Here is a 24434-nt window from a genome sequence, read left to right on the forward strand (position 1 = left end):
CGGGGAGGGACGGAGGGAGAGGGGCTGAGGATCAGGACCCGGGCCCGACGAGAGGCCGGTGCCGGACAGGACCGGACCGGGACCGGCTCTCGTGGAGAGAGAGAGAGAGAGAGAGGGAGAGCATCTTCCCGCAGCCCCCGCCCCGCGGACTCCCTCTTCCCTTCCCGACCCCTCCCCTCCTTGTCCTCCCCTCCCCTCCCCTCCCCGCCCACCGCTATTTCATTTCTCTTTTTCCCTCGGCGAGGCGGGTCCGGGTCCGGGTCCGGAGGGGAGGCAGGCGAGGATCTCGGCGGCCTGGAGGGTCTCCATCGGCACCTCGCGCCCCAGCGCCGCAGCCGGGGAGCCGGGAAGCCGGGGTCCCCAGGGCCGGCGGGGAAGGAAGGGGCCGAGCCCCGGCCATGGCCTCGCACGGGAAGCTGCGGAAGGAGCGGGGGCCCCTGGCCGAGTACGAGACCCAGGTCAAAGGTGAGAGGGGGGCCGGACGGTGGACGATGACCGTGGGGGTCATCAGGGCCCCCTTCCCCTCCTCCATGGTGCCCCGGCCCCATCTCCCTCCCCCGGGGCAGCTCAGATTGTGGGGGACCCCCTGTCACCGGCTCCCCCCCCATTATCTCCGCCCCTTCAAACCCAAGTGACAGGGTCACACTTTGACCCCACCTTAGGCTTAGCGTGTGGCTGGACGAGGGCTGGGTCCCCCCATCTAAAGACCAGGGGCATGTGGCCCCTCACCCACCTCAGCAAGAGGAACAGAAATGTGAAATTGAATTTTCAATAGAAAGTGAAAGGGACCAGCCCCACTCTGCTGGAGCTCCACAGAACGGAGCGGAAGGCAGGAGGGCAAGCTAGAGGCTAGAGGCCCAGGAGGGGACCACAGCATCCTTGTCCCTGGCCGGGGACGGAGGCGCCACGTGCAGCACAGGGAAGCCAGCTGCTGCTCTCCACGGACGGGAGAGAGATGCCCAAGGCCTTTGAGACTTGGTCTTTCCACTTCCCCAGCCCCAGGGTGGGGGAGACAGAGGGTTGTGAAAATGAGACTTGAAAGGGGCTGGTTCTTGGATCTAGATGCCAGCCCCTTCCCCCCCAAGAATTCCCTTCCTCCCAGCCCGGCTGCTGGTTCTCTGAGTCCTGGGATGGATTTTCTTTTTTTTTTTTAAATGGTATTTGCTATGTGCTTACTATGTGCCAAGAGCAGTTCTAAGTGCTGGGATAGATACAAGTTAGGCTGGATAGAGTCCCTGTCCCATATGGGACTCACAGTCTAAGTAAGAGGGAGAACAGGTTTTGAATCCTCATTCTGCAGTTGGGGGAACTGAGGCCCAGAGAAGTTAATGACTTGCCTAAGGTCACACAGCAGACAGAGTCCAGAATTAGAACCCAAGGCCTCTGGTTCCCAGACTCATGCTCTTTCCACTAGGCTATGTTGGTTTTTGTCCTCCCATCAGGCAGTCTTCCCAGCTGCTCCTCACATGGTGTGAGTGCCTACTGAGTGGCATCTCTGGGCATGAGCCTGACCATAGACATGAACTTGAAGCAAGAAAATCTCCTCCTTCTCTGATCTTTCATTCTCCAGAAGAAGCACTTAATCTCTGGGCCCTTGAGTGACCTATTGAATTTATGGTTGCCATGGACACCAATCCTGGGGATGCTTTTATCCTGAGGGAGAGCAGGTTTACTGCACCAGGCCCCTCAGCTGAGGAGAGGCTGGGGCAGTTCTGAGGGGCAACAGTGCCCTTCCCTTCTGCCATCTGATCAGTTGGGAAGGAATCTCCTTCCACTGCTCCATCTCCCAATGAGAAGCAGCGGGACCTAATGGAAAGAGCACGGGCCTGGGAGTCAGAGGACCTGGGTGCTAATCCTGGCCCCACCACTTGTCTGCTGTGTGACCTTGGACAAGTCACTTCACTTCTCTAGGCCTCAGTCTACTCAACTGCAAAATGGAGATTTTATACCCTTTCTTCCTCCTACTTGATTGAGCCCAATGTGGGACCTGATTATCTTGTACCTATCCCAGCACTTGGTACAGAGCTTGGCACATAGTAAGCTCTCAACAAGCACTATTGTTAAAATTATTATTACTGTTGTTAATAATAATCGACCAGTAGTATCTCCTGAGCACCCACCACGTGCAAAACATTGTCCTAAACACTTAGAAGAGTAGTAGTAGCATTTATTGAGGCCCTCACTTGATGCAATGTACTGTATTAGGTATCAGGGAAATACAGAATAACAAAGTGACACATTGCCTGCCCACAAGGAATTTACCATCCTACTCAGTAGACATGATCCCTGCCCACAAGGAATTTACAATCTAGTAGGGGAAGCAGACAACCCAAATAATTTTCCAGTAGAAGGAAGAAGGAAAAGCAGATAAGTATATGAGTTAGCACTGAAGCAGTAGGTTTAGTAAGGTCTGGATATAAGTGGTACAGGAAGTTGTGAGTACAGAAGTGCTAATGCTGGACAATAAGGGGGAATGTAAGCAGGGGAAATTAGGAAGTCAATCAGAGAAGGCCTCCTGAAGGAGACAGACTTTCAAAGGGGCTTTGAAAATGGGTAGAATTGTGAGCAAGAGATCAGCAGTAGGGTAAATGAGAAGGAGGCCCAGTGAGACACTTAGGTTTTTCTGGAGATTCTGATAGGTAGAAGGCAGCTCTAGGGCAGCGACTGCTGTCCTATTTGTGAGCGTATATGGAAGCCAGTCTAAGTCAGTGCGTGGGTGTGTGACGAATGTGTGTGAGTGTGAAGCAGAAACTTCTATTTTATGGCAGTCAGTCAACTGTCTCCCCACTACTTAGCCTTGTTTCTCTCCCCCTTCGCCCCAACTCTTACGCTTCATTCCCCTCAAGCCAGTGTTCTTACTGTGCCTCATTTTTATCTCTCCTCCCACCAACCTCTTGCTTCACTCCCACCCTTCTACCTGGAACTCCTTCCCTTTTCACATCCAGCTGACCACTGATTTCCCCATCTTTATTTTTCTTTTTAATGTTCTTTGTTAAACGCTCACTATGTGCAAGGCATTGTACTAAGCAATGGGGTCGATACAAGATAATCGGTTTGGACACAGTCCATTTCCCAAGTGGAGCTCATAGCCTTAATCTCCATTTTACAGGTGAGACACAGAGAAGTGAAGCGACTTGCTCAAGTTCACACAGCAGACAAGTGGTGGAGCTGGAATTAGAACCCGGGTCATTCTGACTCCCAGGCTCATGCCTTATCCATTAGGCCACATTGCTTCTCAAAAGCCCTCCTGAAATCACATCTCCTCCAGGAGGTCTTCCCTGATTAATCTCTCACTTCCCAACCATATATCCCTTGCAACTGCCACTTCAGTGCTTCTAGTCCTTTAACCCGTTGGACACTACCTCCTTCCTTTCCACCGTAGAGCTTATCTTGATACTTGGTTGCTTCCTCCTACTCATAGTTTTTTTAGCATCTGCCTTCCCCTGCTAGTCTGTAAGATCCTGGAACATAGGGATCATGTCTACTAACTCTTTTGTATCCTCCCAAGCACTTAGTCTGGGACTCGGCACCCAGCAGATGCAGTCCGGTATGTTGGAGATCAGACAGGAAGACTGCAGGGCGGGATGGAAGTGGGTGTTTTGGGGAGTACCCAAGAGCTTCTAAGGCCAACATTGCTGATGGGGGCGGGACTGTGTGGGGCGAGAAAGAGTTGTGGCAGTTTTGTAGGCGGAGTGGATGATTATAATGGAAGGCGTCTGCGTCACCTGTGCATGGCTCTGTAAAATCTCAGGGGCATGTTTGAGGCAGCAAACTGACTGTGGGCTCCTGAGGTGCTAGTGGGGGTTTTTCTCTCGCCCCCCCCCCAGCATGCAAGTAGGAAATATTTGGGGGCAGGACAGGAGGAAGAGGGGCGAGACGCTTATCAAAGTTGAGAACTGGGGTAAAGAGTGTGATACAACATGCCGTCTTTGTGGCCTGGGTCCAGGATACCGTGGGGGGAACGGCTGTATATGTGTTCATACTAGGAAGTCAATTTGCAAGACGGAAAAGAGCAGAAATGAAGGGAGATTTCAGCGGGTTTTGACACTGAGTAGACACCATGCAAATCTTATTCAAATCATCTCGTAGCTGGCCTTTGTTATTTTGGAATCAGCAGTTTGGGGCGTCTCTAGAATTAGGAGGTGCTAGTCCATGTATGGGTGGGGGTGGTGTGTGTGAAACACGTGGCTGTGCCAGACAGGGCCCGATTGGCTTCGGGTGTGTTTGGCACTGTGGTGTGAGTGGTGTTCGTGGTTCCCCCCACAAGTTGGAGCGAGGAGGATTTGGCATGGGGAGAAAGGTTGGCTTGAGATAGCTGTCGTCCTCCTGCCAGGCCCTGGGCCGTGGGGCAGTGGTACAGACTTGGGCAGAGGGGAAGCCGTTGGTGGCGCCCTGGGAATGCCACTTCCGGGATGGGGGCGACGGGTCATTGCCGGCTGAGACAAACCAGGGAGTCAAGGGCCTTGAGAGGGCGGGACCGGAGGCCAGAGGAGCTGAGGAGGTCAGGGCTGGCAGGCGCCCGAGGGGAAGGAAGTGCGGGGAGGTGCAGCTCCGGGGCTTTCCAAGGGCCGGGAGGTGGGAAGCCAAGGGGGAAGGAGTCCATGCTGAACTGCAGCCGGGAGGGGCCGGGGAAGACCCACAGAATCTTCTCAAGGCTCAAATTGGGGCTGTAGGGGGTCAAGGACACCTACTCCCTAGTACTGCTCTTGTCCTCCCTTGGCTCGATGCCTGACCGGTTTCCTGCCGAGTTCTTTCCCCTCCATACCCCCTGGTACTTGAGGGTGGCCAGAAGAGGCCAAGTCTTCCAGCTCCTGGCGCCGGTCTCTCTCCCCTACTCTCATCCTCAGGCTGGGGGCTCCTCTCTTTCTCTGCTCCACATCCTGCGCTTGAACCCTTCCCACAACCAGGCCCGTGCCCCAGCTCCTTGGGGTGGAGGAGAGCCGTCAGGCACCGGAGGACCACTGCCCCCTCCTCAGGATTCTGCTCCCCAGGGCTGCAGGGATGTTGGCGTCTTTCCCAGTCCCTCTGGCCCTGCCCCCACCTTCTACCCGGGCCCAACACTTCACTTCCTCCAACCCTCCGCTTCCCCTTTCCTTTCTAGCTCAGGCCCTCGTGGCCCCCGCAGACACCCCGACCTCTCTGGCCTCGAGTGTTGTATCTCTGGATAGGATGTCTATACTCGACTCGTGTGTCATGTATCGGGCTTGTGTGCATGTGTGTACCTGGCATGTGGGAGTGTCTGTATGTAGCTGGGGTGGCATCTGTGCAGATGACTGCACATCTGGGTTCATGGTTCATGGTCATGGGTTCAAATCCCAGCTCAGCAGCTTGTCAGCTGTGTGACTTTGGGTAAGTCACTTAACTTCTCTGTGCCTCAGTTACCCCATCAGTAAAATGGGAATTCAGACTGTAAGCCCACGTGGGACAAGTAATCACCTTGTATCCTCCCCAGCGCTTAGAATAGTGCTTTGCACATAGTAAGCGCTTAACAAATGCCATCGTTATTATTATTATGACTGTGTATTTGTGGGAGGGCATTTGTAGATCAATCATATTTATTTGTGCAGGTACTATGGCAGAGCACTGTTCTGAGAGTTAGTGGAAGAAGCATCATGTAGTGGATAGAATGCGGGCCTGGGAGTCAGAAGGGCCTGGGTTCTAATCCCACCTCCTTCACTTGTTGTTGTGTGACCTTGGGCAAGTCAGTTCACTTCTATGTGCCTCAATTACCTAATCTGTAAAATGGGACTTGAGACTGTGAGCCCCATATGGGACAGGGACTCTGTCTAACCTGATTTGCTTGTATCCACCCCAGCGCTTAGTTCAGTGCCTGGCACATAGAAAGTGCTTAACAAATACTAAAATTATTATTACTATTATTAGAAACATTCTTTGCCCATAAGGAGCTTAATGTCTAGAATGTAGATGTGTGGGTAGAGCTATGGATAGTGTTCTTTCACAAGTGCTTAGTGCAATTCTTGGCCACAGTAAGTGCTCAATAAATACCACTGAGTAACTGCTTATGGTTTCAGGACAGATGGCTCTCAGACTGCGGGTGTTAACTTTCATGTGCCTGTGTATGAATTCTGGCTGCATAGTTCTGAGCTTTGGAGGGGGGTGGCTGGGTGAAAGTCTGCTGATGTATATTGCTAGGTAACAATTTAAGGGAGTATTTGGGGTCACGGTGTGCCTATATAGGTGTGTTTGTGTTTTCCGGATTACTGTAAGACTGCAGGTGTATCTGCTGTGTGCGGGTGTGTATCAATCACTGGGTATTTATTGAGCATTTCCTGTGTGCAGAGCACTGGATTAAGTGGTTGGAGAGTAGTAATAATAATAGTAATAACGATGGCATTTGTTAAGCGCTTACTATGTGCCAAACACTGTTCTGAGCACTGGAGTAGATACAAGTCTGTCAGGTTGGACACAGTCCCTGTCCCATGTGGGGCTCACAGTCTTCATTCCAATTTTACCGATGAGATAACTGAGGCAAAGAGAAGTAAAGTGACTTGCCCAAGGTCACACTGCATACAAGTGGTGGAGCTGGGGTTAGAATCCAGGTCCTTTTGACTCCCAGGCCCGTGCTGTATCCACTAACACCATACTGCTTCTCTGAGTACAGTACAACAGTCAGTAGCCACTGCCCACAATGAGCTTACAGTCCAGGGGATGTGTTTACGGTCTAGAGTTTCCGTGCATTGTTTCTCTGTTTTTTCCATAAATGGGTGGTTCTCCCGAAGCAGTATGGTATAGTGGATAGAGCACTGATCTGGGAGTCAGAAGGTCATGGGTTCTAATCCTGGATCTGCTACTTATCTGCTGTGTGACCTGGGCAAGTAATTTCACTTTTCTTTGCCTCAGTTGTCTAAACTGTAAAAAGGAATTGAGATTGTGAGCCCCATGTGTGACAGGGACTTTGTCCAACTCAATTTACTTGTACCCATCCCAGCACATAGTACAGTGCCTGGCACATAGTATGTACTTAACAAATACCATTAATAATAATAATAATAATGATGGCATTTGTTAAGCACTTACTATGTGCAAAGCACTGTTCTAGGCACTGGGAGTATACAAGGTGATCAGGTAGTCCCACGTGGGGCTCACAGTCTTAATGCCTATTTTACAGATGAGGTAACTGAGGCACAGAGAAGTTAAGTGACTTGCCCAAAGTCATACAGCTGACAAGCGGCAGAGCCGGGATTTGAACCCATGATCTCTGACTCCCTAGCCCGTGCTCTTTCCACTGAGCCATCTTCTTAGATCTAAGGAAGAGTTGACTCTCAGGGTCCTGAATTTTCACCATTCTTCTCACCATTTTTGCTAACTTTTCCCCACCACCACAGCACTTCTGGCCATATCCTTATATCTCCTTATACCCTACTGTTTGCCCTCTCTGTTATTTATTTCAGCGTCTGTCTCCCCAAGTAGGTGGTAAGCCCCTTGAGGGCAGGGATCATGTCTCCCTCCTCTATTGTTTTGTACTCTTCCAAGTGCTCAGTAGAATGCTCTGCACATAGTAAATGCTCAATACCATTATTATTATTATTAATTATAATAATGGTATTTGTTAAGCATTTACTCTGTGCCAAGCACTGTTCTAAGCACTGGGCTAGATACAAGGCAATCAGGTTGTCCCACATGGGGCTCACAGTCTTAATCTCCATTTTACAGATGAGGTGTCTGAGGCACAGAGAAGTTTGCCCAAGGTCACATAGCAGACAAATGGTGGAGCCGGGGTTAGAACCCAAGTCCTCTGACTCCCAAGCCCGTGCTCTTGCCATTAAATCATGCTGCTTTTCCCTTCTGCCTTTCTCTTCTTGTCTGGGGGGACCTAGGATGAGGAACTTTGGTGTCACCCTAGTCCTGAGCTCCTTACCCCACCAGCCATGGTGCCAACTTAAGCCTGGCCCAGGAAGTGGCACAGTGGGGAAGCAGAGTGGCCTAGTGGAAAAAGCCTAGCCAGTCAGTCAATTATAGTTATTTGAGCCCTTATCATGTGCAGAACGTTGTACTAATAATAATGATGGTATTTGTTAAATGCTTACTATGTACCAGGCACTGTACTAAGCACTGCGTTGGATACAAGCAAATCAAGTTGAACACAATCCCTGTCCCACGTGGGGCTCACAGTCTCAATCCCCATTTTACAGATGAGGTAACTGAGGCCCAGAGAAGAGAAGTGACTTGCCCAAGGTCACCATGGCCTTCTGACTCCTAGGCCCATGATCTATCCACTACACCATGCTGCTTCTCAGCATTAAGAAGACTTAGCCCTTGGGAAAATACAATATAGCAATAAACAGACACATTCCCTGCTCACGAAGACCCTCGCGCTCAGTATAGTCCTTGACACATAGTAAGCGCTTAACAAATACCACAATTATTAGTGGGATCCAGATGGTGTCCTGCCCCCGGCCCTGCCCACCTCTTGCCCCCCTCCTGCCCTCCCCCGCAGGATTGGGGATTGGGACGTCCTTGGGCCAGCCAGGTTACGTGAGCCCTGGAGATGGTTGGGCTTCCCCTGGTGTGAGTGGCCAAAGGAGGACTCTGGGGGTGATGCCTCCTTCCGCCTGTCTCGCCAGAGATCCGTTCTCAGCTGGGAGAGCAATTGCGCTGCCTGGAGGTGCAGGGAGAACTGCGCCGGGAATTGCTGCAGGATCTGAGCGAATTCCTGCGTCGCCGAGCAGAAGTGGAGCTGGAGTACTCGCGTGGACTGGAAAGGCTGGCTGAACGCTTCTCCTCCAGGGTCCGGGGCAACAAGGAGCTTCAGAGCTTCAGGTCTCTGGGCTGGGAGAGGGATGGGGCGGGAAGGGGATGTGGGCTGGAGGCGACCCTGCAGACTGGCGAGAAAGGGCCGGGGGGGTCAGCAGGGTGGAGAAGACACCTCTCCAACAGTTTGGGGTGACCGGGGAGGAGGGAGGTAGATGGACCCGGGGCATTGCCTCCAGAGGCCCCAGCTGCTCATGTCCGCTTCTGTCCGCCCGTGCCCGCTCTGGCCCGCCCACCTTGCCCTGCCAGGAAGGATCAGAACCTGCTGTCCTCCGTGCACTGTTGGTACATGCTGCTGAACCAGACGCGGCAGGAGAGCCGGGACCACGGGGTGCTGAGCGAGATGTATGGGACCAGTCTCACCCCACGCCTGCTGCACATCAGCGAGGATGTGGGCCGGCTGGTCAAGAAGGTGGCTCTGGGGGTTGGGCACGGAGTGGCGAGAATGGGTATGGATGGTTGGGCCTGCCCACGGCTGAAGAGGTGGCGGGAACTGGCGGGGCGGTTGCCAGGAGGTGCCCTGTAGGGGTGGGAGGGCCGACCTAGAAGTTTTTGCTGCTGGCCCTCATCCTTCCCACAAGATAGCCGTGGGGGAGGCAGGGCTGGGTAGGGTCTGACTCCCTTCTCTGGGCTGGGGGCCAAGGGCCAGGTTTTTGGGGTGGGGGCCTCCTCCTCTCGTGGGGTTGTCATAATGGTAAAACTCTCTCCCTCCTCCCCCAGAGTAAGGACCTGGAGCAACACCTACAGGAGGAACTGCTCAAGGTTGTGTCAGAGCTGCAGACAGTGAGTGATTCCTGTGCCCCACCCCCCAGCCCCACCCATTTCCCAGGCCCCTCTGCTCTCTCCCACCCTCCCAACCATCCCCTCCTCCCAGACCTTCCTGTCCCTATGCCCTCAGCCCTCTTTTCCAGGGAGTTGTCCCCATGGGAGGGGGATCACGGGGTGGTTCTGTCTGGGGTCCATGGTCATGGGTCAGGCATCACCCTGGTGGTTGAGCAGAGTATGAGTTTGGGGAGCTGGTAGCAGCGGAGTCAGAGATGATGCCCTCACCACCCCTGGCTCCTGGGCTCCTGGGTTGCTGGGCTCTGGTTCCCTGGCCCCCAGAGGGCAGAGGGCTGGGACTTTTGGAGATCTCTGGGGTGCACTGATGGGAGCTGAGGGGCAGCCTGGACACTGTCCTCCCCCATGCCCCCCCTGGTTGAACCTCCTCCTCGGCCGCTCCTCGCCAGGCCATGAAGACCTATCAGGCATACCGTGCCGAGAGCGTGAATGCCGAGAACAAGCTGCGTGAGGCAGAACGGCAGGAGGAGAAGAGAGGTGGGAAGAGCGGCGAGCTAGGGCCAGCCAGTGGCCAGGGCACAGATGCTAAGACACCCCGTCGCACCTCCTCGAAGAAGGTGGGACGGCTGGTGGAGAAGGTGAGGAGCCAGAGGCCGGTACCTGTGGAAAGTGGGGAGATTCGGGATTCTCGCTGCTGTGAGGCCTGTTTTGGGGGGAGGCTCCTGGCCTGGGGGTCCTCTGAGGAAGAAGTGGGAAGGGGGAGGGCAGGGCTCTATATACATTAAGCACTCAATAAATACGATTGATTGACTGACTGACTGGACTGTTTGCCTGCGTGGCCCTGGGGCCCTGTTTCCAGGAAGTGGGCTGGGGTCTGATGCCCACTCCTTCCTGTCCTCCCTCAGCGCCAGGCCAAATACCTGGAGCACAAGCTGAAGTGCACCAAGGCCCGGAACGAGTACCTGCTCAGCTTGGCCAGCGTTAATGCCGCCGTCAACAACTACTATGTCCACGACGTGTCCGACCTTCTGGATGTGGGTGGGGTGCCCCGACTCTGTGGGGGGCTGGGAGCTATGGGGGCGGGTGGGGCAGATGCTTGGGCCTGGGGGCCTTGGGGAGCCTGGGGAGAGCTGTGGGGGTGGCTCACCTGCTCCACTTCTAGGCTTGGGCACTCATTCACCTGGGTTCCCTCCAGTGCTGTGACGTGGGATTCCACCTGGCATTGGGCAAGGTGCTGAAGAGCTACGTGGCGGCAGAGACACGGGCCCAAACATCGCGAATGCAGGGCCTGGCCGTCCTGGAGGGGGCCGTGGAGGGGCTGGACCCTCTCGGGGACAAGGCCAAGGTGCTGGAGTTCAACGCCACGGCCTTCTGCCCGCCTCTGCGCTTCGACTACCAGCCCTATGATGGGGACGAGGTGAGGCCTTCTCCCGAGAGGAGGAATGGTCTCATATTGTACTGTCCCCCCTAACTATAATCTAGTTTAATGCCTGTCTCGCCCTGTAGACTGTGAGCTCCTTGTGGGCAGGGATTGTGTCTACCAGCTCTGTTCTATTATATTTTCCCAAGTGTGTAGTACAATGTTCTGCACAAAGTAAGCGCTCAACAAATACCTTTGATTAGAGAAAAAGAAGTGGTGAGAGAAGATGGAAGGTGAATTGGGGTGGGGCCGGGGGGCGGCATTTGGCCCGATGCCTTTAATATATTTATTTACAAAATAAATACAGTTTGTAAATTTACTCTATGCCAAATACTTTGCTAAACCCAGGGGCAAAGCAAACTAGAGACAACCCCTGCCCCACACAGCTTCACAGTCTCAGAGGGAAGGGGGTTTTGATCGCCATTTTACAGATAAGAAAACTCAGGCCCAGAGAGGTAAAATGAATTGCCCAGGGTCACGCAGCAGCAGTCCAGGAGCAGGGCTTTCCCCATGGGTCACCTATGGTCAATGGGCCTACCTGGGTCTGTATCCCAAGACCATGATGTCGGTTCCACACCGTCAGCCCATGGATCTGGGCCTTGACTCTTGGGAGTGTGTTCTGTCAATGCCCACTCCTCACCCTGGGCCCTCTCCTCACTTGTATCTCCTGGCAGGTGGGAGAAGTGCGGGTGGAGCTGGAATTGCGGGACGAGGTGCTGCCCCGGGCCCAGAACATGCAGACACGACTGGACTCGCAGAACATTGAGACGGAAGAGGTGGGGCCTGAGGAGGGAGCCAGAGTTGAGCTGATGGGAAGACAAGAGGAGGGGAGGGGGAAGCTTCCCCCTCCCCTCTCTCTCTCTCTCTCTCTCTCCCCCACTGGGGACTGGTGGGGGGCAACTTTGGCTCCCTTTAGAATGGGTTTGGGGCTGGATCCGGGTGTGTGGAGGGAGTGGGGTGCACTGGGTAGACCTCCCCTGCTTCTAAATGTCCCCCTCCCACGCCCAAATGGAGCTCTGCCTGGGATGTTGCCGCTGTTGTGCCTGTAACCTTAACATCTGGAGGGAGTAGGATTAAATCCCCAATTTACAGATCAGGCAACTACGGCAAAGAGAAGTTAAGTGATTTCCCAAGGTTGCACAGCAGACAAGTAACAGAGCCAGGATTAAAACCCAGGTCCCCTTACTCTTAGACCTGGGCCTCTTCCACTAGGCCAAGGTCCTCCTTCAGATCCTAATCCCTCTCCAGTCACCTGCTGGCACCCTTGCACATTGCTCATTGCTCATCTCCCTGCAGCTCCGTAATCTGTGTGGGTGAGGGCTTTCCATCCCTCCAGCAGGCAGGAATCTCCACTGCAGTCTAGCCTCACTCCACCCCACTGCAGCTGAAGCCCATTTTCTGTTTTTGTGGACTTGGTGGTCCCCACCACCCCTGCTTCTCTTCCCTCACACTCTCCAGGGTCCTCAATCTCCGATGACCAGATGACATCCCCTGGCCCCCCCTTTCTTTCCTCCCCCTCTGCTCCCCCCCACAGGTCAATAAGACCCTGAAGGCCACCCTGCAGGCACTCCTGGACCTGGTGGCTACTGAGGACGGGGATGTGCTGGATGCCTTCCAGTCCAGCCAGTCCACCGAGTCGCTTAAGTCCACGGGGTCCGATTCCGGTAGCCGTCATGGCAGTGGGGGTCGGCGCCGAGCCCAGCAACAGGAGACGGAGTCGTTCTACCTCACTGTACTGACCTGGGGGGTCGGGGAGTGTGGGCAGAAGGATGGGGGGATATGGGGAGATGCGGGAAGGGATTGGGCTGGAGGTGGGTGGAGAGAACTGGTTAGTGGAATCGAGGAGGGGAGGGGCTGGCATTGAGCCCTGGCAGCATCAGAGTGGGAGCCGGTCAATCCATCAATGAATGGTATTTATTGAGCACCTTCCGTGTGCAGAGCACTGTACTAAGCGCTTGGGAGAGTACAATACAATGGAAATAAGAGTAGGTAGACACGATCCCTGGCTGCAAGGAGCTTACAGACTGGAGGACGAAGGAGTTCGTGGGTTGGGGCTGGTCTTGGGTGGTCCCCTCTCTCTTCCTCTCCACCCTCCAACTTGCCCCTTTGCCCCTCTCTCACTCTGATCAGAAGCTGCAGCAGTACCTGAGTGGCAGAAGCATCCTCACGAAGCTTCAGGCTAAGCATGAGCGGCTTCAGGAGGCGATCCAGAGAGGTGATGTGCTCCCCCCCCGACTTCCCTCACCGCTTTCCCCCCACGGACCCCTGCTTGCCTACGGGGATGGAATTGGATAGGAGGAGACTTTTACTGTCTGCAGGGGGATGGGGGAGAGACACCTTCACCTTGATCCTGAGCAGGTCTTTGTCAGGATCTTCTGGACCTGGCCTCCTCACATTTGTCCCTTCCCAGCCTCCCTGGAAAGGGTCTTGTTTTAGGGCTCAGAGAGGATGAGCCCAAAGGGAGGCTGGGAATGGGGCAGGGGTGGTTGTGGGGGGAGCAGGTAGGGGACAGTGGCAAACACTGATTTTTCTTCCTCCCCTATTCCTGCAGGAGTCAAGGAGGAGCGAGAGGTGTCCCGGTGAGTGCATGGCTAGGGGAGGGCAGGGTTATGCTGTCCCCAGAATTGGCCCCTCCGCTCCTGGACTTGGTCGGGGGAGGGCCAGAGGGGCTGGACAGGGTCTTGTTTAGGGGGCAGAGGTGTTGGGGAGGGACTTGATGGTTGGGGTAGAGACACCCAAGGAGCAGCCTCAGGTGGTGAGGTTGAGGAACGCCCTGGAGGTCAAACCCAAACCCCGCTCTGCTCACTGCTTGGGAGCCTCCAATCTGACTGTAGCCCCCCTCCATCCCAAACAAGCACCCTGATCTTCATCCCCGGGGGCGACCTCTCACCTTCCCAATGGGCCTTCCTAGTCCTGGAGGAGAAGTGGGCACTTCTGGGGGACAGGAAGGCAAAGGGCAGCAGCTGGCATTTCCTGTCTGCCCATGCTGGGTTCCAGCTCAGCTGGTTCCCTCCACAGCCTGGGAACATCTGCTTCTCTTCCCTCCCTCCCTCCTCTGCCTGGGACCCTCCTCTTCCCTCCCCTCTCTCCCCCTCCCTAGGGGGAGGTTGGCTACCGGACCAGTGCCAGAGAGCCCCCTGGGACCAGTGATCAGCAAGGCTGGTCCCTGCCTCTCCCCACTTGGCTTCAGTTTGAATTAGCATCTGACTCCTCCAAGGCTCGCTCCCCTTGCCCCAGTTCTTCCATTCCCCACTTCCCACTCTCCCTCCCCTCAGCCCTTCCCTTTCCCCTTCCCACCCTCTCCTTCCCATCACTCCTCCTGCCCGCTTCCCCTTGGGCTCCCCTCGGGCTCCTCTCCCTGCCTCCTGCCCTGACCTCTTAGAGTCCAGTTTGGTGCCCACCGCAAAGTCTAGCTGCCCGGGTGGCCTTGCCCGGTCCCAGCCCCCTCATTGGTTACAGGGCACATTCTGGCGCTGGCAAATCCCAGCGAAGCCGCCGGCAGCGCCCCAGCTCCCAGTATAACCATAAGCTCTTTGCTGGTGATATGGAGAAGTTTATTCAGGTACCTGCCAGCTGCCTTCCCACCCCCCAGCCTCTGCTTCCCAGCTACCCGCACCGCCCTGCCTGCCAGCTGCCTGTTGTCCAGCCTGCCCATCGCTAACCCATGGTCCCTTGCTTATCCCCCTGGGACCTGCTCCTGAGAGTGGATTCCCTAATGCCTCCCCCCGACCTTTTCTTATGACCACCACCCCTTCCCCTGGCCCCAAGGCCAGAGCCCAGGGAACAGGATGAAGACACCATGCCCCGGGCTAGCATGAGCTGGAAGGATCCTTTGAGTCTCAAGGCTTCTCTCCCAGCTCACCCCATCTCCCTCTGCACTCCAGCCCATCCCAGCCCAGTCCTGCCTTTGGCGTAGGGGAGAGAGTCTCGAGGAGAGGAGTAGGTGTCTGAGGCTGCAAGACAGGATTCCTGGGTTTTTTGAATCCCCCCCCAAACCCCAATCCTCCCCCTCAACGCCCCCAGACGCTGAGCTCTGAGCTAATGCTTCCTGGTGGTCTTCTTTAGGCCTGTCTGTGTGTCTGTCTGTCTGTCTGGCCCTGCCTCATCCCTTGGTGTCCGTGCCTCCCTGGGGCCTCCAGGAAGGGCAGCTGGGCTCAGCTGGTGGAGGGAGGAGGGCCAGCTTAAGCAGTAGGGGCCCCAGTGAGGCATCCTGATGGCTAACTAGGGGCGGCTGGCCTCAGCGGGGTGGCCGGGTGTGACCTCTTCCGTCTCTTTCGCTACCGACTCCCCCTCGCCTCTAACTCTTGGGCTCTGTCTATCTGTCTCTCGCTGCCTCAGGAGGAGGAGGTGCCAGTCTAGGACACAGGTACCAGGGGCCTCCACCCTCCCTGGTCCCTGCCTGGAGGGGATGGTGGGAGAGAGGCAGTGCCAGGCTCACGGAGTTTATCCCCTGCCTCCCCACGGGCACCAGTTCCCATCCATATCCTCCTCTTGCTGTCGGCGGGGCCGAGGGTCGGGAATTGGGCGGGGAGCGTCTCCTGTTTGTGCCTCGGTTTTTCCAGCTGTTCAGTGGGGAGAGCTGATGAGGGTGGAAACGGTATTTTTTCTGGGGGGGTGGTCCGGAAGTGGAGGGGATGGAGGGCCCCACTGCCTCCTGCTGGGTTTGGGGGAGGAGGCCCAAGAAGGATGCTTGGCAGGCCAGGACAGCTTGTGGGCACCCCCCGGGCACGGGTCCTGTGCCCAATTGGTGACATGTACCCCTTCTCCTCGCTCTAGAGTTCGGGCCAGGCTGTTCCTCTGGTGGTGGAGAGCTGCATCCGCTTCATTAACCTGCATGGTAAGGGGGCCCGGGCCCAGCAATGCCCGCTTTCCTGGACATTCTGGCCGTGCGTCCCATCAGCTTAGTAGATATAGCATGGGTCTGGGAGTCAGAAGGACCTGGATTCTAATCCCAGCTCAGCCACTTGTCTTCTGTGTGACCTTGGGCAAGTCACTTCACTTCTCTGGAGCTGAGTTACCTTATCCCGACTCTGCCCCTTGTCAGCTGTGTGACTGTGGGAATGTCATTTCACTTCTCTGTGCCTCAGTTCCCTCATCTGTAAAATGGGGATGAAGACTGTGAGCCTCACGTGGGACAACCTTATTCCCCTGTATCTACCCCAGTGCTTAGAACAGTGCTTTGCATGTAGTAAGTGCTTAACAAATACCAACATTATTATTATCTGGAAAATGGGAATTAAGATTGTGAGTCCTATGTAGGACAGGGAGTGTGTCCAACCCAATTACCTTGCATCTACCCCAGCGCTTAGTTCAGTGCCATGCACACAGTGAGCCCTTAACAAATACTGCAATTATTATTATTATCATCATCTCTGGAGTAAGTGGAGCGAACCCAGTCAGCCCCCTCGGGGAGCTGCCCAGGGAGACTAGCACCCATTTCCCTTGGCCGTTGGGAGAGGGAGAGTGGGCGGGAGGGCAGCGGGGGGCCCTGGCTTAGCCGAGACTGCTGGGCCATCATCTCATCTGACTGTATCTGCAGGACTCCAGCATGAGGGCATATTCCGGGTGCCAGGGGCCCAGGTCCGGGTCACAGAGATCCGCAGTGCCTTTGAGAGGGGTGAGCGTGATGGGCATCGGGCGTGAGGGTTGGAGGGGGAAGATCAGACTAGAGATCACTCAACCTCATGACTTCCTGCCCCGCTCAGGAGAGGACCCTCTGTTGGATGGTTACACAGCTCATGACCTGGACTCGGTGGCTGGGGTCCTAAAGCTTTACTTCCGGGGCTTGGAGACCCCGCTCTTTCCTCCAGAAATGTTTGAACAACTGCTGGCGACTGTCCGTGAGTGATCGCCTGGGAGGGGAAGGGAGTCCGGGAGTCCCTCCACCTCCCCCATCACTGACCCTGCCGGCCAGCTGGGCTAGGGCTGGGGCTCCAGGGAACCGGGAGCTCAGGATGGGGCAGGAGAAACAGGGCATGGGAGCGGCATTAACGGGGTATCCTTGGGGGCCGGGGGGGTGCAGAGCTGGAGGCCCCGTCCGAGCGGGTGGAGTATGTGAAGACGATGATGTCCCAGCTGCCCTCGCCCATCCTGGTGGTCTTGCGCTACCTCTTTGCCTTCCTCAACCAGTGAGTGAATTGCACCTTGGGGGGGGGGGGCTGGGCATGGAGGGACGGAATGGGGGATCGGGGAGGAGAAGGGAGGAGGCGAGCAGGGAGAGAGAGAGAATACGCCGTCCCCTTTTTCTTTGCTCACTCTTCTCCCTTCTCCCTCCTCCTCATCATCAGTGGTATTTATTGAGTGCTTACCATGTGTAGACCATTGTACTAAGTGCTTGGGGGAGAACAATACAGTGGAGGTGGTAGAGACATTCCCCGACCACAAGGAGTTTACAGCCCTCATCCCTTCTCCCCACCATTCCATGGTCCCCTGATCTCTGCTGTCCCCCATCCTAGTCTCCCTCTTCCGACTCTTGTCAGCTGCCCCCAAATCCCCAGTCCCCCCCCCCCCAGCTCTAGGGGTCCTGGAGGCATCTTGCTCCGAAGTAAGTTCCTCTTGCCCCCAGCTGGTGTTGGCCTTCCTCTAACTGCTGCCCTGAGGCCTGCTGGGACGACTTCCTGCCACCCTACATACCACCCTGTATGGTCCCACGTGTGGGCCCTGCAGGAGCAGGGCAAGCCAGGGCAGCTCCTCCCACCAGGCTAAAATTGCAGCCGAAGGAACTTGGGTGAGACGCGAGGAAAGACGTGGGTGCAGTGTGAGTTCCCTCCCTGGTCAGCACAGCCCTGCTTGGAGGCGGAGGCATGGACAAAGTGACCCTCTGATCTCTCCCCTCCAGATAGGAGGGCCTGATCTAATGACCACTCTGGTCTGGTCTAGGAATGGGAGCCTTCTGCTCTTCAGTCTCTCCCTCTGTTCCCTCCCAGCCTGTCCCAGTACAGTGACGAGAACATGATGGACCCATACAACCTGGCGGTCTGCTTTGGGCCAACGCTGGTGAGCGTGCCCCCGGACCAGGACCCCGTGGCAGTCCAGGCCCACGTCAACGAGGTCGTGAAGACCCTGATCCTGCAGCAGGAGCATGTCTTCCCTGGCCCCCGCCAGCTGCCGGGCCCCATCTATGAGAAATGCATGACTCTGGCCGAGGAGGACTTTGGGTACGGATGCCCAGCTTTTGAGGGCTCCCGAAGCCCAAGGGCCACAGGGCAGCTTGGGGCTGCTGGCTGGCTCTGGATTGTGGGCCCCCCCCAAGTCCCTGATTTGGGGAGGTTGGCACCTAGGACATCTGCAGCCAGGGCTGCACACTCCTGCGTGTGTCCCTGGCAGGGGAGCCCATGCAGCCTGGCTCTTTGTGCTGGGGGGAGGCTGTAAGGGTGTGGATGTCATCTTCCTCCCCGCTCCCCCATAGAAGTATTGCAAATGTGTACACATATGTTTGCATGGCAAACCTGTGACTGTAAGTTCCTTCACAGGCACCTGGCAGGCTGGACTTAGCACACCTCCTGGAGGCCTAGTTCCTGCAACTGGCCTTTAGGAATTAGCCTTAGGAGCTGAGTGTGAGGGCCAGGCTGGGGGGTTGCCCACGCTGGGCTTATGGGTGTGGGGAGCGGGGGAGGGCCCGACAGGCCTGGATGCTGCTTCCCCTTCCCCATGGGGATGGCACAGCCCCTCCCCAGTGGCTGCCACTCCCTCCTCCATCCAATGGCTCAGTCTCCATGTCTGACTTTAGGGACTCCCAGCTGGAGCCTACAGCGGAAGAGGCTGAGCAGGAGCTGCAGTCTGAGACACCTGGGAGTGAAGATGGTGAGATATGGGCAGGGGTGCTCTTTGGGAGTCCCCATCATGCCTCCAATGCCCCCTAAGGCCTCTCCCTGCCCTCCCCTCAACCAGCCACCCTCCTCCTACCACCTTCTCCCCAAACCTAGGCCACTCTTTCTCCACCCTATAAGACTGAACTGCCCCCTGCAGGCTAGTGGACAAGGGGCTGTGTTGCAGAGCTTCCCTGAGCACCTCCCTCAGCCCCACATCAATCGATCAATCAATCAGTGGTATTTATTGAGTGCTTATGGTGTGCATAAGTGCCTGCGAGAGTACACTACAACCGAGTTGGTAGACAGGTTCCCTGCCCACTCGGAGCTTACAGTCTACAGTGGGAGATGGACATTAAAATAAATTATGGATATGTACATAAGTGCTGAGAGGTTGAGGGAGGGCTGAATATTAAGTACTTAATGGGTATAGATCCAAGTGCATAGGTAATGCAGAAGGGAGAGGGACTAGGGGAAATGAGGACATTTGTGGGGAGGGCTTCTTGCAGGAGATGTAATTTTAATAAGGTTTAGAAGGTGGGGAGAGGGATGGACTGTGGTATATGAAGGGGGAGGAAATTAAGGCCAGAGGACAGACATGGGCGAGGGGTCATCGGTGAGATAGATGAGATTGAGGTACAGTGAATAGGGTGGGATTAGAGGAGTGAAGTGGGCTGTGGTAGGAAATTAACAACATAAAGTAGGAGGGGGTGAGATGATTGAGTGCTTTAAAGCCGACGGTAAGGAGTTTCTGTTTGTTGCTGAGGTGGATGGACTACCACTGGAGATTTTTGAGAAGGGAGGAGATGTTGAGTGAATGGCTTTTTTGAAAAATGATCCAGGTGGCAAAGTGCAGTGAGGACTGGGTTGGGGAGAAACAGGAGGCACGAGGTCAGTGGGGAGCCTGAGGCGGGATATAAGTGCTTTAATCTGCATAATAGTTTGGTTGGAGAAGAAAGGGCAGATTTTAGCGATGTCGTGAAGATAGAACTGACAGGATTTGGTTACCGATCGAATGTGTGGATTGAATGAGAGAGATGAGTCAGGGATAATGCCATGGTTGTGGGCTTGCGAGACAAGGAGGGTAGTGGTGTTTCTACATGCCAAGTTTTAGGTGTTGGTATTTGTTAAGTGCTTACTATGTGCCGAACACTGTTCTAAGCGCTGGGGTAGACACAGGGGAATCAGGTTGTCCCACTTGGGGCTCACAGCTAATCCCCATTTGACAGATGGGGTAACTGAGGCACCGAGAAGTTAAGTGACTTGCCCAAATTCACACAGCTGACAAGTGACCGATCCGGGATTCGAACCCATGACCTTTGACTCCAAAGCCCGTGCTCTTTCCACTGAGCCATGCTGCTTCTCTAAGTGTCAGCAGGACATCCAGGTAAAGATGTCCTGAAGGCAGGAGGAAATGCGAGACTGCAGAGAAGGAAGCAGCATGGCGTAGTGGGTAGAGCACGTGCCTGGTAGTCAGAAGGTCATGGGTTCTAATCCCAGATCCACCATTTGTCTGCTGTGTGACCTTGGGCAAATCACTTCACTTCTCTGGGCCTCAGTTACCTCATTTGTAAAATGGGGATTGAGACTGTGAGCCCACATGGGACAAGGGACTATGTCTAACCCAATTGGCTTGTATCCACCCCAGCACTTAGTTACAGTGCCCGGAACATAGTAAGTGCTTAACAAATACCATCATTATTATTATTATTATTAATAAGGAGGGAGATCAGGGCTAGAGATGTAGATTTAGGTATCATCCGCATAGAGGTGATAGTTGAAGCAATGGGAGCGAATGAATTTTCCAAGGGAGTGGGTGTAGATGGAGAATAGAAAGGGACCCAGCACAGAAGCTTGAGGGATTCCCATGGCTGGGGTGTGGGAGGTGGAGGAGGAGCCCATGAAAGAGACTGAGAGTGAGCGGCCAGAGAGGGAGGAGGAGCAGGAAGAAGAGGAGGAGGAAAACCTTTGCCCCGTGTCCCCACAGAGAGTGAGGTGGTGGAGGCCACTGCCCGCTTCGACTACGTGGGCCGGACAGCCCAGGAGCTGTCGTTCCAGCGGGGGGACGTGCTGCAGTTGCACCTCAAGGCCTCGGGGGACTGGTGGCGTGGGGAACGGGCCGGCGTCCATGGCCTCATCCCTCACAAGTACATTACCCTGCTTGAAGGGTGAGCAGCCCTCAACCCCACCTCTCCTCTCCTTTCCAACCTCACCAGACCCGCTTCCTGTCCATCCCTCCCTTCCTACCAGGGAGACCACCTAAGCTCTCTCCTCTCCCAGCCCTAGAACAGGGCCTCCATTCCCTTGCTCATGCTTTCCCAGAGGGGAGACCCTGCAGCCTTCCTGGATGCTGCTGCTTCTCCCTTTCCTACTCCCCCTTCCCCTCCTCCATCCCCCAGAGCCTTATAACTGGGAGTCAGTTCCCTCCTCCCTCAAGTTAAGCCATCCCAGGACTCTTTCAGGAGCCCCTTAGATCCTATCTTCGGAACCTACCCCATTTTTCCATCTCCCCGCCTGCTCTCCCTCCCCAACCCTTCCCAGCTCTTTTATGGTGGCCTGGATTGGGTATGGAGCAGAAATCCTGGCCCAGCCCCACCTGGACCAACTCTACCCAGCTCTGTTGGGCTGATTAGCTAAAGAAATCCCTCTGACTTGCAGGGCGGAGAAACGTCTGGCAGCCCGGGGGGCACGGGTAGAAGGGGATCTGACGCCAGCCCCAGAAGAGCCTTCATTGGAGCCCACCAGCAGGTGACTGGAAGGGTGGGCATGGGCGATTCTGCCAGAGGGAGGCTTTTCCACCATAAGAAAGTGGCTCTGAGGGTCTCCCCCAGCCCCTGTTTCCTGTGGAAGATGGGGACATTCTTTACCCCATTCCCTCTCAGCTGTATTCTGGCTGTGCTTCCCCCTCCTCCCCTGTCTAGAGGTAGCTGGGAGCCGCCCGGCCTCTCTGGACCTCCCTGCCCTCCCCAGCCTAGGAGCCTAGCCCAGTGGGGAATGGCGGCACTTTCCTCACCTGGGCTTCTCTCCCTGGCTCAGGCTGCGGGTGAACTCGGATGGCAGCTGCGTCAGCGGTCGCTCCCGGATAGGCAGCAGCAGTCCTCTCCGGAAGCTCACGTCCCCTTTCTTGGAACCTGGACGTCTGACATTCCCAGTGATACAACCCACCCCGCCTCGAACCTTTGTGCCCAATGACAGGTGAGGCTGTGTGGTGTTCGTGGGGTGGGTTGGGAAGGGTTGGGGAGTTCTCCTGTGGACAATGCTGGGCCAAGCAGTCTCATCCCGTGCACCTCCCCAGGCCTTCCCAAGGCATGCAAGAGCGGCGGAACACATTGGAGGCGGGGGGCAGCTCTGGGGCAGGTCTGCTCTTTGCCGGGCGTGGCCCCTCTGCTGACCGCTCCATGGGGGCTCCTGAGAAGCAGCTGGAAGTGGATAAGGTGAGTGCTCGTGGTCAGGGGATCCTGTGGGTGGGGAGAACTCTCTTGAGGTCAGCTACATGACCTAGTAGATTGAGCACTGGCCCGGGAGTCAGAAGAACCTGGGTTCTAATCCTGGTTCTGCCACTTATCTGCTGTGTGACCTTGGGGAAGTTACTTAACTTCTCCTGGCCTCAGTTCCCTCATCTGTAAAATGGGGATTATGACTGTGAGCCCCATGTGGGACAGCTGCAGTGTGGAACTTGGTTAGCTTGTATCTACCCCAGCGCTTAGAACAGTGCTCGTCACATAGTGAGCACTTAATAAATCCCATCATTATTAAACCACTTTCTATCCCCATGACCAGTCCCCCCGCCTGTACTCCAGTCAGTTATTCAACAATATTTATTGAGCGCTTACTGTGTGCAGAGCACTTGTACTAAGCACTTGGGAGAGTATAACAAACAGACCCATTTTCCTGTCCACAACAAGCTTAGAGAAGGTGCTGGGGAAGAGGCCCGGTGGGCACAGACAGCTTACACCCCCTCCTTTCCCCGCCCATCCCCCAGGACATCACCAAGACCATGAACTACGTGTTTAAGGAGCTTATGGAGAAGACCAGCCTGCGGCAAACTGGGGCGGATGATCCCCCGGCCTCTCCAGAGTCACCCCAACCTGGAGCCCCAGGCAAAAAGGGTTCCGGGCTTCCCAGGAGCAGCTTCGGCGTGAGGACCAAGGGCCTCTTCAAAGCCACTGGGGGCAACGGGGCCCAGGACTGACCCTGCGGGGCACTCACCAGAACCCTAGCCACCCCAGCCCAGGCCCTCCCAACTCAATTCTGGGGACCCTCTTGAGGCGATGGGGCAATGGGGAACTCCTGGATGTCTCGCTGTGACATCATTAGGGGGTTCAGGGCCTAAATCAGGGCCAAAATAGACCCTGGAGTCACTTTAGAAGCCCTCGGAAGCCAGTCAGCCTCTAACACAGGTTTTGGGGGCATCCTCACTGCTCCCCAAGTCCCTGCACCCCTATCGCTGCCACCACATGAGCTGAAGATCAGGCATGTCCCTGAAGGTGTAGTAGTCACCGGGGACTAGACTTCTCCCCGGAGACTAGCCCTCTTACCGGAGCTGACTCGCAGGAAGCTCGTGGACCAAGGGCCCCTTCCTGTGTCAGTTCTCCCCAGTTCTGCCACACCTGGAGATAGCCCCTACCACAGTCAGGCATCACTTTCTGAGAGCTCAACAATATTTAATAAGTTCTTAGAGTAAAAAATGAAAACAGTTCCAATTCAAACCTCAGTTCCCTGGATCTACTACTTCTCCACCTGCAGGACCCTCTCTGTATTTTTTTCTAGGCATCCCGGGCCTCAAGTGCTTCTCCCCTTGAGGGGGAGGAGCCTCATTCCTCTGGAATCCTAGCTGCTGGACTCTGGAACTCCAGGGATCCTTTCCAGCCCCTCCCTATGTCCTGTGTCCATCCAGGCTCCACAGAAACAAGCTTTCCTGTGTCCAGCTCTCCTAGGCCCACAGCTTTCTACCTCTTGCCTTCCCAGTGGCCAAGGGTATCCTCCTTCCTTCCAACCTGGCCCTTCTACTTCCTTCCCGATCTCTCTGATTGGTTCAGTTAAGTCTTTACATTTCCCTCAGAAATGGGCTCTGCTGGCGTCCTCCTCTCTCCTAGGGGTGGGGGCTCAGTCCCTTCTCCCTCAGTTAGTCGTGTCTCTGCCCCTCCTTCCATTCTCCCCCTGGGGAAGATGGTGTCCCCCGACCATGCAGTGGAGGGGTGCCGAGGTCTGAGAGGGCAGGAGTGAAAGCAGTGTGCACCTCCTTAGGGAGCTGGCAGCTCTGAGCCACACAGGGACTGGGCAAGAGCCCCCTCCCCTCTTCCCCTGCCCCTCCTCCCCTTCTCAATCCAATTACATCAATCTAACCACCCACCATATAAGCCCCTAGTAACACAAGTCAGAGAAATGCCTAGTCTCCTGTCCTGGCCTCCCCTCCCACTGCCCCTCTGTCCCGGCTGCCTCTCTCTTGTCCCCTCCCCAACGGGGTAGGTGAGGGTGGTAAAGGCCGGGTTGCAATGGAAAATAAAGCTAGAGGGTCTGGGGACCACTTCCTTGCTCTCAGGCTGGCTCTGTCTGAGGGTGGGGTGGGGGGCGTGGGTCACTCTTACCTGTTGAGGTTTCAATATGGAGGAACCGAGCGGGCCAGGGCTGTGGGAAAGAGCTGGGCCAAAGGG

The 24434-nt window shown here is 55.6% G+C and overlaps 1 protein-coding gene across 1 annotated transcript; it reads left to right on the forward strand.

Annotated features, from left to right (window-relative positions):
- Positions 1–246: 246 nt before the first annotated feature.
- Positions 247–24310, forward strand: ARHGAP4 (Rho GTPase activating protein 4). The gene is made up of 23 exons (XM_029067865.1): positions 247–465; positions 8586–8781; positions 9022–9184; positions 9493–9555; positions 10002–10190; positions 10458–10586; positions 10748–10969; positions 11647–11748; positions 12507–12704; positions 13103–13187; positions 13524–13551; positions 14432–14534; positions 15749–15809; positions 16512–16589; positions 16678–16812; positions 16995–17100; positions 17899–18129; positions 18702–18775; positions 20768–20948; positions 21439–21528; positions 21817–21975; positions 22076–22214; positions 22763–24310. Exons 1-23 carry the CDS (start codon positions 399–401, stop codon positions 22970–22972), a joined length of 3009 nt encoding a protein of 1002 aa, XP_028923698.1. The 5' UTR covers positions 247–398; the 3' UTR covers positions 22973–24310.
- The last annotated feature ends 124 nt before the right edge of the window (positions 24311–24434 follow it).

The sequence above is a fragment of the Ornithorhynchus anatinus genome, chromosome 6, assembly GCF_004115215.2.
Source record: "Ornithorhynchus anatinus isolate Pmale09 chromosome 6, mOrnAna1.pri.v4, whole genome shotgun sequence".
Classification (NCBI taxonomy): domain Eukaryota; kingdom Metazoa; phylum Chordata; class Mammalia; order Monotremata; family Ornithorhynchidae; genus Ornithorhynchus; species Ornithorhynchus anatinus.

What these genes read in the sequence shown, in the direction of transcription:
- ARHGAP4 (XM_029067865.1), top strand. Translation starts at nt 399, where the DNA reads ATGGCCTCGCACGGGAAGCTGCGGAAGGAGCGGGGGCCCCTGGCCGAG. An exon ending in ACAACTGCTGGCGACTGTCC is followed by an intron (nt 16,813 to 16,994) that starts GTGAGTGATCGC and finishes GGGGGGGTGCAG; the next exon opens with AGCTGGAGGCCCCGTCCGAG. An exon ending in TCATTGGAGCCCACCAGCAG is followed by an intron (nt 21,529 to 21,816) that starts GTGACTGGAAGG and finishes TCCCTGGCTCAG; the next exon opens with GCTGCGGGTGAACTCGGATG.